Source organism: Corylus avellana, chromosome ca4, assembly GCF_901000735.1.
Source record: "Corylus avellana chromosome ca4, CavTom2PMs-1.0".
NCBI classification, from domain to species: Eukaryota; Viridiplantae; Streptophyta; class Magnoliopsida; order Fagales; family Betulaceae; genus Corylus; species Corylus avellana.
The window spans coordinates 25167867-25184031 of record NC_081544.1 but is presented as its reverse complement, the minus strand read 5'-3'; the positions used below and the strand labels follow the sequence as shown (position 1 = coordinate 25184031).

The 16165-nt window shown below is 36.9% G+C and overlaps 2 protein-coding genes and 1 pseudogene across 2 annotated transcripts; all 3 read right to left on the bottom strand.

Moving 5' to 3' along the window:
• Positions 1 to 1051: 1051 nt before the first annotated feature.
• On the bottom strand, positions 1052 to 4065 carry LOC132180006 (1-aminocyclopropane-1-carboxylate oxidase homolog 1-like; annotated as a pseudogene).
• A 2068-nt stretch (positions 4066 to 6133) lies between these two features.
• LOC132178723 (1-aminocyclopropane-1-carboxylate oxidase homolog 1-like) lies at positions 6134 to 9092 on the bottom strand. Its single transcript, XM_059591241.1, has 3 exons — positions 8226 to 9092; positions 7324 to 7645; positions 6134 to 6526 (listed from the first exon to the last, which is right to left on the bottom strand). Exons 1-3 carry the CDS (start codon positions 8762 to 8764, stop codon positions 6278 to 6280), a joined length of 1110 nt encoding a protein of 369 aa, XP_059447224.1. The 5' UTR covers positions 8765 to 9092; the 3' UTR covers positions 6134 to 6277.
• Positions 9093 to 10665: 1573 nt separating this feature from the next.
• LOC132178864 (1-aminocyclopropane-1-carboxylate oxidase homolog 1-like) lies at positions 10666 to 14060 on the bottom strand. The gene is made up of 4 exons (XM_059591436.1): positions 13902 to 14060; positions 13199 to 13754; positions 12122 to 12443; positions 10666 to 11225 (listed from the first exon to the last, which is right to left on the bottom strand). The coding sequence occupies exons 2-4, from the start codon at positions 13735 to 13737 to the stop codon at positions 10974 to 10976; spliced, it is 1113 nt and encodes a 370-aa protein (XP_059447419.1). The 5' UTR covers positions 13738 to 13754; positions 13902 to 14060; the 3' UTR covers positions 10666 to 10973.
• Between the last annotated feature and the right edge of the window lie 2105 nt (positions 14061 to 16165).

The window sequence follows — 16165 nt, the reverse complement described above, 5'->3', positions numbered from 1 at the left end:
TTAAGTTAAACTGAGTTTAAAATCAAAAGACACTTACATTTTGATCGATTTATTTAAGAGTGTCTAAAATTACGACATGTGTCTTGAATCAGAGAATTTTTGTGACTCCGTGCATTCCAGTGAAAGTTACTGCGTCTAACGCTAAAATTGCAACAACGAATCATGAATATTGTTCATATAGCGGTGTACATGCGGAGCGGATCTCCGAGAACGTCGATGCTACTCTATAGAGTATAGAAGGCTTACTCTAGCATCTGCAATTCACAGCCCCAATCAGAAACCTCAAAGAACTCTATCGGATCAAGTAAATTGTTGTTTTTTGTCTGTTTCCTTGGGAAAGAAAATAAGCTCAATTTCCTGGGAATCAAGATCGTGTGTGAAATTTAATTAAAGTTTTCTTATCATGTAAATATATTTTGTAAAATGTTGGCAGGGATAAAATGGAGTGCGTTCTTCTCCAGGTTGAAGTTGATTTTACAAGCGTCTCAGAGATGAGAGAAGTGCACTAATTAAATGATAAGATTATGATATCACTAATTGGTATTATAGATTTCTTTGTTTGTTTTTTTTTTGGTAATTCTTTTATGTTATTGTTTGGATGAGGCCCGGAGGTGTTTGATAGAATGTCTTTTTAACTCTCACGGATGTTCTCTCTCCCTCTAGCTCTTTCTTCTTTCCTTTCTCTTTCTTCTCCCAAATCTCTCTCTCGGGTACGCTTCTTCTTCTTCTTCTTCTCTATAGTGTTTTGGATTTCAGATAGTTTTTTCACATTCAATTTATTTGAAATTTCCTACAGATATTTGGATACGCAGTCGCTACATCTGCAAGACCCAGTTCAACGTGTCGTCTTTGTCAACAAGGTTTCGAGTCCCGCTCTTTCTTTTATATTACGATCATAATCTGTCTTACTGAATTGCAAATGAAAAATCGGCACCATCTACAGAAAACAGGAGAAAAAGAAAAAAGGCTGAAGGAAAATTTCAAATCCAAAAGAAATTATTGATTCAAGATAGAACCAAAAACTTACAGAGTTAAACATTTGATGTCGGCTTAGAAGAAAATACTAATTTACAATCAAAATTGAGATTTTCTTTTCGTTTATTTTGAATACCCATATGTTTCTGCAATAGTTAGAAGAAGTTTAAAAAATTTAGGGGTTGCCAGGTCCCACCTTGCAACGTGGGTCCGCTCCTACATCTAGTGCATGCTTAACAAATTTGCTAAACCCCGTAACCCAACAATGGCATCATACATTATATAAGCATAAGCATGGGTTTGATTGTATGTTATAGATGGAGAGCATGGTAGAGTCATTAAATGAAGACACAAGAAGAGGTTCCCATGCAGACAGTAGTTAGAAGCATGACTAGTTGTGCCAATTACTACAAACATGAATCTCAATCTCTGTGGACATCTTCACGACTTGAAGTGTTGTAAAGGAGAGATCCCGTCAATCCCTTTCGAAAAGTAGTGCATAAGATATTCTTTTGAATCTGTTTCCCTGTATATTGGGGGTTTTTCTTCCGACAACAGCTCCTTGATTGGTCCATAAACCCTCGAGCCCACCTGAACATAAGGTCTAAAAAAACTAGCCACAGAAATTCTTGGCCCAATATGGTTCGCTAATACTCTGTGAGTGACGCTATTGAACTTGTCGTTTGTGATGAGCTGCATGCACAACTACAAGAAGTGAAAACCAATAAACAATTTAATTAACTTATTTGCTATGCTATATTAATGCTAAATTTAGTGATAGTTAAATGATTTAGATTATGATAGGTTGAAGTATCGGCCGCAGATCATAACATTCCAAATTGAGCTGCTGCAACTAATGTTGCAGATCATGAAGATGAATCAAAGCCAGCTAAGGAAACCAGCCACGATGGGAAAGGATCATCAAATTCATTAAAGAAAGATCTTGCCATATCATGAGCCAGCCTTACTAGAGAAGATTGTGCAGTATCCATTATCCAATTATGCAGATCGAAAAGGAAAATTGTGCAGGAGAGGATTCTCAATCATCACACACAGAAAAGGAATTCACATCTAGAAGGAAACTTGCATGTCAATTCAGTTCATAATGGAATTTGCTCTCTTTACCATTGATGTCTTTGTAAAGTCACATGTATCTGTTGTATATAAAATGCCTTGTGCATTTTGGTTTATTATATTTGAAAGATATTTTTATCTTGTAACTCTAACTTTTACATGATAGTAATGACAACAATATTGAATTAAGCTAGATAAGATAGACTTGCCTGTAGGAGATCTCCAACATTGACTACTAGAGCTCCATACACTGGAGGAAGATTAACCCATTGATTCTCGTGGAGAATTTGGAGGCCACCCTTTTGATCTTGTAAGAGTATGGTAATGAAGCTGCCATCAGTGTGATCGCTACCGCCCAAAGTCAACTCTGGTTCAGGGCATGAGGGATAGTAGTGGCCAAGAAGAAGAAGCCCCTCAGCACAGTCCATGTCTTTTAGGTGGCTGGGATCTAGCCCAAGAGCCTCAGCTAGTAACTCAAAGAAATCAAGCCCCAACTTCATTACTTGTTCCGAGTACTCTTTAACTATCTCTCTGCAAGCTCAATCCATCAAGCTGTTATAATAAGTCTTATGTGCCTTTGGTAAGAACAAAGATAGGGGATGAACCATGACATGTCAGTTCTGTATAACTCAAAAGGTTTTGACCTAATTAGTATAGTAAGAGAGAAGAAAAGGGAGACGAGATTTTGGGGTAGTTTGGTCTTGAAGGCTCACATTCACCATGAAAAATAACCTAATAACAGGCAACAAATAAGGCTACGTTTTGCTCTTATTGACTTGAGTTAATTGGTGTTAGAAATGAACCTATTTATAGGGAAAATGGGGTAGCTAGCTAAGATTAGTAATCCTTTATCCTTACATCTTATATGAGGTGAGTCCTCTTAACCTCAAACCCATTAACCACCACTTTCATTTCCCCATAGTTAAACTCTCTAGGACTTGATTACAATTTATTTTTATGGGGAATACAGAATAAGAAAACTATATAAAACATAAAAAGATAGATTATCCATTCAAAATCATGGAACAGAGGCCAGCAATTGTATCTACCTAATAATAGATGAAGAAAATGTTAAAGACTAAGATTAGTTTTACCACATATATACCTGCATACTGCAGGCAGTTCTTCCAGTTCGGGGGCATGTGGTGCCACAAAACAGAAAAATGTATCCCTCCAATTAGCTGCTGGTGATTGGAACAGATCATAATTGGATAAATAAAGTACCTTTTTCCCATAATCGCGTGAATAGAACTCTTTCTTTACCTCAGTATCTTGCTCATGAAAACTTTGCATTCCATTTATCATCTCATCCAAAAGGGTAACAGGAATTCCATGATTAACAACCTGAAAGAAACCGAATTTTTCGCATGCATTTCAAACTTTCTCAATGACTTGAGCACGAACATTTGAGTCCTTATGGATGCCTTGAAGGTCTATGATAGGTATACTGATCTGGGATTCTCTTCCTGACCTCTCATCAGGGCTAAATTGTCCGCAGTGGAACATGGGTGGAATTTTTGTCACCCCTGCATCAAGGAGTCCCTTAACACCGGCTTTAATTTGGTCTCATCAAATGTTTTTATCTCAGTTTCCTGGTCGTAATTGGAGTCGATTCCTGCCTGATACTCATCTGTACTCGTCACCGCCTCCGCCATCCTCTTTCATTGTAAGACTTTTGAGTGCAACAATATTGTGATGACCAGAATTACTGATAAAAGCCTTCACTGACTAAAAACTAGTGGAAGAATGGAAGCGGTTGAAAGAAGATAAGATTTTCATGTAGCAACTGAAGAGAGTTTAAGAAGCTCTGTTTTGGTTAACTCACAAAGAACAGAGAAGAGCATGTTAGAACAGATAAAGAAGAGAACTTAAAAGAATAAAGGTTGAAGACTTTACAAAATGGAAAGACATGTTACAAAGAAGGACTTGAGCTGCTCCACCAGACATGGCTGTCAGACGGCTTGAGCTGCTGAAGCCATAGGAGGTAGGTTGCTAGCATAAATCACGGACGATGGACTATTGTCATCCGTAAAAAGAGGAGCTGAGATTTATCCTTTTAACAGCAACAACCTGTCAACTACAACCAAACATACCTATAGAGAGGACAAGAATCACAAGATAAAGGACTTTCCATTCTATTCATAATCACATCATATCTTATCTTGGCCGACGTACCTATCTTTTTCAATGAGATATTTGATGAACCAAAAACAATTAAAAAGAAAAGGGCCCTATGCTTCACGAGAAAAACGCTTTTTCTACTTGCATTTTGAATAACACACTTGTCTTTCGACTCAAGTCCATGGTTCATACTTTTAAGGGCGGTGATTTAATGGTTCAAAGAAATTCTTAAGTGATCAGAGTATATATTAAAGTGTGACTTCGAATTTCCGCAATGGAGTATATCTACGTACATATGCATGATTAGTATTAGCCGTATTGAATTTCTAATAATGTCTTAGTGGGACTGAGTCAAGCTATGGCTCAATCGGACTTGAGAGATAACCTACAGTTCCCACCGTCTAGGCCCTTTTTGTGTAGCTCTCAGTGGATAGGTGTTACTATGGTCACGTTGGTCTCTCTTGCCTACCATTTTTTTTTTTAAAAAAAAAAAAAGGAAGAAGTCCATTGGACCATGGACTTCTTCCTTTTCTAATTAAAAAAAAAAAAAAGAGGATAGTAAACTCGATTGACCAAAGATGTTGCATCAGTTCTCCATATAAAAACTAGAGATAGTCGATGGATGGCTTGGTCAACCGTGTTGCATAACGATATTTTTGTCTCTTGATTTTTGGGATTGTGACCCTAATTTCTATTCTATTTAAGCCTAATAATGATGGCTTTGCCACCAAATTATGTTGTTGTTGTTGTTTTTTTTTTTTTTTTTTTTTTCATTAAGAGACTCACCATGCGTGATTTTAATTCTATTCTTCCTTAAACCTTTAAATTTTCTTGGTCTTGTGAAAGAATTGTGACTTGGGTTTCTGTTTAATCTATGAACTGCTACGCCATGCTGCATGAGTTGGTGTCAAAACCAAGATACTCTACATTAGTACCTTAGTAATAATGGAATCCGGCTTACATACTGTTATTTTAATAACAGCATGTATGTTGTAATTTAATCAACGATTAAAATTAAATTTATCAAAATCTCTCTTCATTTTCTCCCTCCTATTAAAAGCTTATAAAAGTAAGTCAACTTTAAGATTCAATCTTAGCCGTTGATTAAACTACAACATACATGCTATTAAAAATAACAGCATGTAAGCCGAATCTGTAATAATGATATGTAATATTGGATTATTACATGACATACTCTAAATGAGGACATCACGAATTTAAGGAAGGGAGATTGTAACACACTAATCCTACATTGAAAAGATGAATAGCTTAGAGCGCTAGCAGCAGTTTCCCAACCATTTAACCTCAATTTAGGGGATAAAATTACTTTTTAATTCCTTATAAAAAAAAACATTTCACAATAGATTCCCTTATTTTTCCATATATGAATTAAATAAATTTTTTTTTTTTTTTTTTTTTTATTTTTTTATCATTGCAATCAATGAGAGAGGAGAGAGAATTGAGGACATGTGAAGGAGAAAAGAAAGAAAATCAATTTTTTATAATTTAATAATGCATTAGGCATCTACAGTGTTTCTCAATGCATTGGGAAACACTGTAGATGTCCTTTAATGTTAATTATATTTAGGGCTTCTGATGTAAATGCTTTTTTGCGATTTTTTAAAGATTTTTCTTAAACATGGAAAGGAAATGAGTTATTGGGAGTCTGCTACTAGTGTTCTTACATAGGGTGAGTGGATTATAAAGGCACTCAAGGGTGCTAAATTTCATTTTGATTTTTTACTAGGTGAGACTCAGCTTTATAAGAGATTCATTTTAGAATAATAGTGCAAATATATATAGCTAGCACTTTCTCTAAATCGCTACAAAAACATCAAACAATACAAATTAAGCAAAAGCAATGTTAACATGGGGCAATGTATGTTGTTACATCTGTTACTACTTGGTCTTCATTTTTCAAAAAAATATTTCCAAAGAATCTTCAAATTTGGTAGGCATAAACTGTAAAGTCGTATTCATAATCCATTCAATAATAATAATCAGAAAATCGTATGTAACAATAATGCATTATACATTATATAAGGATGGCTTTAATTAATTCTTCGTTATTGATGGAGGATGGTAGAGTCATTACAAGAAGACATCTTCACAACTTGAAATGTTGTAAAGGATGGATCCCGTCAATCCCTTTCGAGGAGTGCATGAGATATTCTTTTGCATCTGTTTCCCTGTATAGCGGAGGGTTTTCTTCCGATAACAGCTCTTTGATTGGTTCATAAACTCTTGAGCCAGCCTGAAAAAAGGGTCTAAAAAAACTAGCCACAGAAATTCTTGGCCCAATATGCTTCGCTAGTACTCTGTGACTCACGCTAATGAACTTGTCGTTTGTGATGAGCTGCAAGCACAAATACAAGAAGTGAAAACGGATAAACAATTTAATGATCATTGTTTTCTATGCTAAATTTCTCAGATATTTTCCAATATAATCAATCTCTTGCAGGAAACTTGACCACTCCATACGAGAAATGTTGAATAATTCTGACAATTCCCAACATTTAGAATGGCTTGCAGATGCAACTCGTTGAAGTGTACGTGAGTGTATATAAATTGTGTATATTTTTCGCTGTATTAGACATTCCCAAGCATTGAGATTGTAGTGAACGGTCTGTACATTTCTTTGCAAAGTCCTTCTACCCATTTTCAAAACTATATATATTACCATAATCAGATTACTAGACGAGTAATGTTATCTTTCTCCTATCCCCTCAAAACCATTGTGTCACAATTCCCCAACAAAAGCAACAAGAAAAAATTGCATGTACCAAATACTATGAAAAACCACGCCACATAAGCTTTAGGGATATGGATAATGTATAGCATCACTCTAATTAGGTATATAAAGCAGTAAATCAAACTCTTGATTATATCCTTAATGATATTTTTTTCTGGTTGGTAAAGTAAATACTGCATCTACAAGCAGCTAGCAAGAGTTCTTACATATATTTGCCTCTGATGCCATATAATAATTAATGACAATATGGTGAGAGCTAGTTACATGATTATGATAGCTAGCTAGTGATGACAACAGTAGGAGATCTCCAACATTGACAACTAGAGCTCCATGCACTGGAGGGTAAGATATTCATCAACCAAAAAAAAAAAAAAAAAAAAGGCTAGATAAGATAGACTTGCCTGTAGGAGATCTCCAACATTGACAACTAGAGCTCCATGCACTGGAGGAACATTAACCCATTGATTCTCAAGCAGAACTTGGAGGCCACCTTTTTGATCTTGTAAAAGTATGGTAATGAAGCTGCTATCAGTGTGATCCTTAGTGCCCAAAGCCAATTCTGGTTCAGGGCATGATGGGTAGTAGTGGCCAAGAAGAAGATGCGACTCAGCACAGTCCATGTCTTTTAGGTGGCTGGGATTTAGCCCAAGAGCCTCAGATAATAACTCCAAGAAATCAAGCCCCAACTTCACTACTTTTTCCGAGTATTCTTTAACTATCTCTCTGCAAGCTCAGCCCACCAAGCTGTTATAACAAGTCTAATGTGCCTTTTGTGTTAGCTAGATGTGCAAACAGCCACAGGATCGGAGGATAAGACGTCATGATGAATTAAGAAATTTGTATTGAAGAAAATAATGGAAGCAAGAGAGAAAAGGGAGACAAAAGATTTTGGGGGGTAGTTCGGGTTTTAAAGGGCTCTTGTCCAAGCTACATTTTTCTCTTCTTGACATGAGTGAATTAATATTACTCTTCAATCAACATTTATCTTAAAAATTTAAGTTAATAAAAAGAGGTAAATTTAATAATTTAATCAATACTTTAACACTCTCTCTCACGTGTGATCTTAAACTTTATTTTAATAAGTGAAACCCAACATGTGAAATATTTAATTGAAATAGGATTAAATGACAGAGTTAAAGTTCAAAGTCCGAACTTTTGACTATAATACCTTGTTAAAATCAGCAATTATCAAACGTATTTATAGAAAAAATAGGGTAGGTGCTGTAAATACAAGAAAGGCAATCAAATAGATACAGGGAATACATAATAAGAAAACTATATATAAAACCCAATAAATATCTACCTGCAGACTGCAGGCAGTTCTTCCAGTTCTGGGGCATTTGATGGCACAAGATAGACAAATGTATCCCTCCAATCAGCTGCTGTTGATTGGTACAGATCATGATTGGATAGATAAAGCACCTTTTTCCCATAATCGCGTGAATAGAACTCTTTCTTCACCTCAGTGTCCTGCTCATGAAACCTTTGCATTCCATTTATCATCTCATCCAAAAGAGTAACAGGAATTCCATGATTAACAACCTGAAAGAAACCAAATTTTTCGCATGCATTTCGAACTTTCTCAATGACTTCTGTACGTACAGTCGAGTCCTTATGGATGCCTTGAAGGTCTATGATAGGAATACTGATGTGGGATTCTCTTCCTGGCCTCTCATCAAGGCTAAATTGTCCGCGGTGGAACATGCGTGGGACTTTTGTCACCCCAGCATCAAGGAGTCCCTTAACACCAGCTTTTGACTCATCAAATGTTTTTATCTCAGTTTCCCGGTCGTAATTGGAGCCGATTCCTGCCTGATACTGATCTGTACTCGTCACTGCCATCTTCTTTCTTTGCAAGACTTTTGAGTTCAACAAGATTGTGAGGATCAGAATTACTGATAAAAAAGCCTTTCACTTTTTAAAAACTAGTAGAAGAAGAATGGAAGCAGTTGAAAGAAGATGAGATTTTGAAATAGCAACAACCAGTCAACTACAACCAAACATACCTGAAGTGGGGACAAGATAAAGCACTTTTCACTCTATTCATAATCACATCATATTTTTGGCTGATGCGCCATTCCTTTTCAATGATGTTGGATCCCATAACTAAACTCGATATATTTGCACCCACTTACCGAACTTATGCTCGGTAAATTTATACCTACCTAAATACAGTATACACTACACTCGGTTCAAAGACTCAATAAACCGAGTCCTGCATAAACTCCCGAGGATTACTCTTGGAAGATTAAATATACTTGCATAACATTTCACTCATCATTCATCAACACATTACATGGCACGTGGATCCTAGGTAAGTCCACAATGCCAGATAAGCAGGTACTACCCGACGCCTATAAAAGGACGTCTCATCTCAAGATTTTGGTAACTTATTTTCCTCTCCTTAATTGAATATCTTCTATTCTCTTTATCTTATCTATCATCTTCAAGGTTATATTTCTCTTAAACACAGTGACTAATTTAGGTATCAGAGCTATCCCCCGCCGGACAACGCCGGCAGCTTTGATCATTTTTCTAGTTATTTTATAACCAGACAACTCCTCATACACCAGAGCGTTACAGGGTCCATCTTACGTCATCATTTGGAAAACTGTTCAAACAAATGAGATACTTGATGAACCAAAAACAATTTTTTTTTTAAAAAAAAAGGGCCCTATGCTTCTTGAAAAAAATACCTTTTCTACTTGAATGAATTGAATATCATGCCTGTCTTTCGTTTGAAGTCAACGACCCAAGTGCTCTTACAGATTTTATTTTCATTTTTATTTTATTTTATAAAGGGAGGATACTCTAGTATATACCCCCATAAACTCGATCGACCAAGAATGTTGCATCAATTCTCTATATAAAACCCGAGACACTCGATAAATATTGGCTTGATCAACCGAGTTGCAGAAGGGTATTTTTGTCTCTTGGTTTTGGGGTCGCAACCAGAGGACGTAATAGGGGGCCGGTATTGCCGTATAGGCCATGCCCCAACACAAGGAAAATAAAATAAAATTAAGGTAAAAAAAAAAATCTCACTTTCTAGCTCGAGCTCGACTATCATTTTGTTTGGGAAAAAGTTTCTGCAAAACATCTGGATGCTCGGTTTCTCTCTTCAAAGGATCAGATGGCTGATGTTCTTACAAAAATCTTTCGTCTCCCATAGGTTTCAAAAACAAAATCCAAACGTTACATTAATGCCGTTACATTTGCAAGGGCATATAGGGTCAGATGATGGTATTCAAAACCCAACATATTCTGCTGCACAATAAACCCAACCACCAGATAAGACTCCACGGAAAGAAGTAGTTTAAGCCAAGTCAAATTAATCATTTGAAGAGTTGATAACACTGAATCTCATTCTCTTGTACTCTATCATTTCAACTCTGTAATCACTTGTATACATATAAGTTTTATAAATAGAAGCCAAAACTATGCGTCAAAAGCACCAGAGAAACATTTCTTCAAACACCTTCAAGTCATTTAACTTTATATTCATAATCACATCATATCTGGCTAACTATTCATATTTTCAATGAGATATTTGATGAACCGAAAACAATAACAACAACAACGACAACAAAAATCATATATAATTATTCATTTTTGTTGCAATTTAATAAATAATGCTATTTAGTAGACTCGTTTATATTTGTCATACAACTAAATAATGTGAGATTAAAAATTAGTCATTCAATCTTGTTATAGATGCTTAACAAATTATCTCCAAATGGTAGCTCAATGGGCTAGGAACCACGCTTTATGAAGCGGAAGTCACTAGTTTGAATCTCTTCTTCTCTTTTCTTGTGTGAACATGTCAAAAAAAAAAAACAAAAAAGATGCTTAACAAATTTGCTAAATATCGTAGCCCAACAATGCCATTATACATGATATAAGCCATAGGTTTGGTTCTATGTTATAGATGGAGAGCATGGTAGAGTCATTACATGAAGACACAAGAAGAGGTTTGCAGACAGTAGTACTTAGAAGCATGACTAGTTGTGCCAATTACTAGAAACATGAATCTAAATCTGTGTGGACATCTTTACGACTTGAAATGTTGTAAAGGAGAGATCCCATCAATCCCTTTCGAGTAGTAGCGCATAAGATATTCTTTTACATCTGTTTCCCTGTATATTGGGGGGTTTTCTTCCGACAACAGCTCCTTGATTGGTCCATAAACCCTCGAGCCTGCCTGAACATAGGGTCTAAAAAAACTAGCCACAGAAATTCTTGGTCCAATATGGTTCGCTAATACTCTGTGAGTGACGCTAATAAACTTGTCGTTTGTGATAAGCTGCACAAATACAAGTGAAAACCGATAAACAATTTAATTAACTTATTTGCTATGCCAAATTTCTCAAAGAGATACACCCCATGACTAATGTTTGATGCACTTTATAATCTAGCAATCTGATTTTTTTTTTTTTTTTTTTTTCCAAATATAAACAATCTCTTGCAGGAAACTTGACCACTGTATATAGACAACTTGATTCACGGTAACCATATACATATATAGCGGTAAATCAAAATCTTGATTATATCCTTAATAACGATATTTACTCTGGGTGATAAAGTAAATATATACCCCACCAGCATGAGTTCATTCATATATCTGCCTGTGAGCTAGGCCATAATCCATTCATTATGTGGAGATAGTTGAAAGAATAAATTTTTATCATTTTTCATATAATAATGAGAATATGGTGATAGTTACATGATTATGTATGTTAAGGTATTTAGACCCAGATCATAACATTCCAAATGGAGCTGCTGCAACTAATGTTGCAGATCATGAAGATGAATCAAAGCTAGCTAAGGAAACCAGCCACGATGGGAAAGGATCATCAAATTCAGTAAAGAAAGATCTTGCCATATCATCAGCCAGACTTACAAGAGAAACTCATGCAATGACAGCCTTGAAAGAGAAGATTGTGCAGTATCCATTATCCAATTATGCAGAAAAGGAAAATCGTGCAGGAGAGGATTCTCAATCATCACACACACAAAAAGAATTCACCTCTAGAAGGAAACTTGCATGTCAATTCAGTTCATAAGGGAATTTGCTATCTTTGTCATTGATGTCTTTGTAAAGCCACATGTATCTGTTGTATATAAAATGCCTTGTAACTCTAAATTTTACATGATAGTGATGACAAAAGTATTGAATTAAGCTAGATAGGATAGACATGCCTGTAGGAGATCTCCAACATTGACTACTAGAGCTCCATGCACTGGAGGAACATTAACCCATTGATTCTCATGGAGAATTTGGAGGCCACCCTTTTGATCTTGTAAAAGTATGGTAATGAAGCTGCCATCAGTATGATCACTACCGCCCAAAGTCAACTCTGGTTCAGGGCATGAGGGGTAGTAGTGGCCAAGAAGCTGAAGCGCCTCAGCACAGTCCATGTCTTTTAGGTGGCTAGGATTTAGCCCAAGAGCCTCTGCTAATAACTCAAAGAAATCAAGCCCCAACTTCATTACTTGTTCCGAGTACTCTTTAACTATCTCTCTGCAAGCTCAATCCATCAAGCTGTTATAATACGTCTTATGTGCCTTTGGTAAGAACAAAGATAGGGGATGAACCATGACATTTCAGTTCTTTATAACTCAAAAGGTTTTGACCTAATTAGTAAGAGAGAAGAAAAGGGAGACGAGATTTGGGGGTAGTTTGGTCTTAAAGGCTCACATTCACCATGAAAAAGAACCAAATAACAGGCAATAAGGCTACATTTTGCTCTTATTGACTTGAGTTAAATAGTGTTAGAAATGAACCTATTTATTGGGAAAATGGGGTAGCTAGCTAGGATTAGTAATCCTTATTCCCCTGCCAAGTCAATCCTAGTAGGAATTGGTTAAGTCGAGTGTAGTCTTATAGGATTTTATGTTCCAATAAGAGACATCTTATATGATGACTCAATAATCTTATATAATCCAACTAGTATTAGGAGAAGAAGTCATTGGGTAAATTGTAATCGTATCTCTAATTAAAGGCTGTTGTTATTATGGAATAAAGACAGAAACATTGTGTTGTGAGGTGAGTCCTCTTCACCTCAAACCCATTAACCACCACTTTCACTCCACCATAGTTAAAATCTCTAGGAATTGATTACAATTTATATTCATGGGGAAATATAGAATAAGAAAACTAAATAAAACATAAAATGATATATTATCCCATTTAAAATCATGGAAAAGAGGCCAATTGTATCTACCTAATAATAGATGAAGAAAATGTTAAAGACTAGGATTAGTTTTGCCACATACCTACATACTGCAGGCAGTTCTTCCAGCTCGGGAGCATTTGGTGCAACAAAACAGATAAATGTATCCTTCCAACTAGCTGCTGGTGATTGGTACAGATCATAATTGGATAAATAAAGTACCTTTTTCCCATAATCGCGTGAATAGAACTCTTTCTTCACCTCAGTATCCTGCTCATGAAACCTTTGCATTCCATTTATCATCTCATCCAAAAGAGTGACAGGAATTCCATGATTAACAACCTGAAAGAAACCGAATTTTTCGCATGCATTTCGAACTTTCTCAATGACTTCTGTACGTACACTCGAGTCCTTATGGATGCCTTGAAGGTCTATGATAGGAATACTGATGTGGGATTCTCTTCCTGGCCTCTCATCAAGGCTAAATTGTCCGCGGTGGAACATGCGTGGGACTTTTGTCACCCCAGCATCAAGGAGTCCCTTAACACCGGCTTTTGACTCATCAAATGTTTTTATCTCGGTTTCCCGGTCGTAATTGGAGTCGATTCCTGCCTGATACTCATCTGTACTCGTCACTGCCATCTTCTTTCTTTGCAAGACTTTTGAGTTCAACAAGATTGTGATGATCAGAATTACTGATAAAAAAGCCTCTCACTTTCTAAAAACTAGTAGAATAAGAATAGAAGCAGTTGAAAGAAGATAAGATTTTGAAATAGCAACAACCTGTCAACTACAACCAAACATACCTGTAGTGGAGACAAGATAAAGCACTTTCCATTCTATTCATAATCACATCATATCTTGGCTGATGCACCTTTCCTTTTCAATGAGATACTTGATGAACCAAAAACAATTTTTTTAAAAAAGGGGGCCCTATGCTTCTTGAGAAAAATACCTTTTCTACTTGAATGAAATGAATATCACGCCTGTCTTTCGTTAAGTCAACGACCCATGTGCTCTGCTCTTTCAGTCTTTTTTTTTTTTTTTTAATTGAAAATTTTATTTATAAAGGGAGGATACTCTAGTCTATACTCCCATAAACTCGATCGACCAAGAATGTTGCATCATTTCTCCATATAAAACCCGAGACACTCGATGAATGGCTTGATCAACCGAGTTGTAGAAGGGTATTTTTGTCTCTTGCTTTTGGGGTCGCAACCAGGGGACGTAATAGGGGGCCGGTATAGCCGTATAGGCCATGCCCCAACGCAAGGAAAAAAAGAAAAAAAAAAAAAAAAAATCTCACTTTCTAGCTCGAGCTCGACTATCATTTTGTTCGGGAAAAAGTTTCTGCAAAACATCTTGATGTTCGGTTTCTCTCTTCAAAGGATCAGATGGCTGATGTTCTTACAAAACCTTTCAGTCTCCCTTAGGTTTCAAAAACAAAATCCAAACGTTACATTAATGCCGTTACATTTGCAGGGGCATATAGGATCAGATGATGGTATTCAAAACCCAACATATTCTGCTGCACAATAAACCCAACCACTAGATAAGACTCCACGGAAAGAAGTAGTTTAAGCCAAGTCAAATTAATCATTTGAAGAGTTGATAACACCCTATCTCATTCTCTTGTAATCTATCATTTCAACTCTGTAATCACTTGTATACATACAAGTTTTATAAATGGAAGCCAAAACTGTGTGTCAAAAGCACCACAGAAACATTTCTTCAAACACCTTCTAGTCATTTAACTTTATATTCATAATCACATCATATCTGGCTAAATATACATATTTTCAATGAGATATTTGATGAACCAAAAACAATAATAACAACAACAACAACAACAATAATAATAATAATAATTGTTGGGAATAAATTCACACTACAAGCCCACCAAATTCTGGGCCCAATGGCCAAGGATAGGCCCATGAAGATATTAATTAAATAGCAAGGACTATTTAATTAATTGATAGTCTTATATTCCAATTAGGATAATATTGGAATAAAGACGTCCTATTTATCTTTACAAGATGACTACTCAAGATTATCTCTACATGATAGCTGTTGAGTTCTATCTCAATTCTGGACTTTCAAACCAATTCAAATAAGAAGATCCAGTCCAAGTCTACTTCATCTCTCCGAGCCTATAAATAGGCCCCGACACAAGGTACTAAGATATCTTGAATCCTGAAATATAATCACACATATTATTAAACGTATTGAATTATTGTGCACTGAAGCATAATATTTCTCTTAGAAACTATCTGACTTTGGCATCGGAGTGTCCCCGGTTCCCCAGGGACCCCCTTGACAATGCTGTCTTTTTTGTAGTGATTTGAAGTGCATGACGACGTATTGAAGATCCCGAAGAAAGCGCATGCACCGTGTTGAAAACTGTTCTAACAGTTTGGCGCCGTCTGTGGGAACGATTAGTTCGTTTTTCATAAAAAAATAAAAATAAAATTCATCACGGTGCGAGCACGCATTCCGGCGACAACCCACCGGAAGTACTCTCCGATTTGCGTTGTCCCTAGCAAATCTGCACAGATCCGCATCTCAGATTTACGTTCACTGCTTCAAGTGAAATCACGTTCACTCCTTCACCACCAGATCGCCGGCACACATCTCTGCAGGTCGCCCGTCGCAGATCCCTGCAGGTCTTCACCGCCGTCCGCAGACCCGCGCCCCTGCAGATTGTCACTCCTGTTCGCACCCACACAGCAGGAGACCCAACGCCGGCGTGACCTCCCCTGCCGGAGACCCAAACACACGACCCGCGACAGTGCCGTTCACCGGTTGCACTCCAGACCCGCGGCATCGCGGATCTCTAGTTGCAGCACTGCCAACCTCCGGACTGCCGCATCGCCGACCTTCAGCCGCAGCATCACCGACCGCGGTCCCTGGGTTTCCGATCTGTCAACACCTGTGAAGGAAAAACGCTACTGTGCTGGGAGGCCTGTGAAAAAGAAAGAAAAAAGGAAAGGAAGAAGAGAAGGAGAAGGTGCTGGCCGCAGGAGAGAGAAAAGGAAAAGAAAAAAGAAAAGAAAGAAGAAAAGGGTGCTGC

Excerpts from the sequence above, each read along its gene's own strand:
- LOC132178864 (XM_059591436.1), bottom strand. The coding sequence starts at position 13,737 with ATGGCAGTGACGAGTACAGATGAGTATCAGGCAGGAATCGACTCCAAT. Across the intron at positions 12,444-13,198 it reads GAACTGCCTGCAGTATGTAG|AGAGATAGTTAAAGAGTACT; the intron begins GTATGTGGCAAA and ends TTGAGCTTGCAG. Across the intron at positions 11,226-12,121 it reads ATGTTGGAGATCTCCTACAG|CTTATCACAAACGACAAGTT; the intron begins GCATGTCTATCC and ends GTATTTGTGCAG.
- LOC132178723 (XM_059591241.1), bottom strand. The coding sequence starts at position 8,764 with ATGGCAGTGACGAGTACAGATCAGTATCAGGCAGGAATCGGCTCCAAT. Across the intron at positions 7,646-8,225 it reads GAACTGCCTGCAGTCTGCAG|AGAGATAGTTAAAGAATACT; the intron begins GTAGATATTTAT and ends CTGAGCTTGCAG. Across the intron at positions 6,527-7,323 it reads ATGTTGGAGATCTCCTACAG|CTCATCACAAACGACAAGTT; the intron begins GCAAGTCTATCT and ends TTGTGCTTGCAG.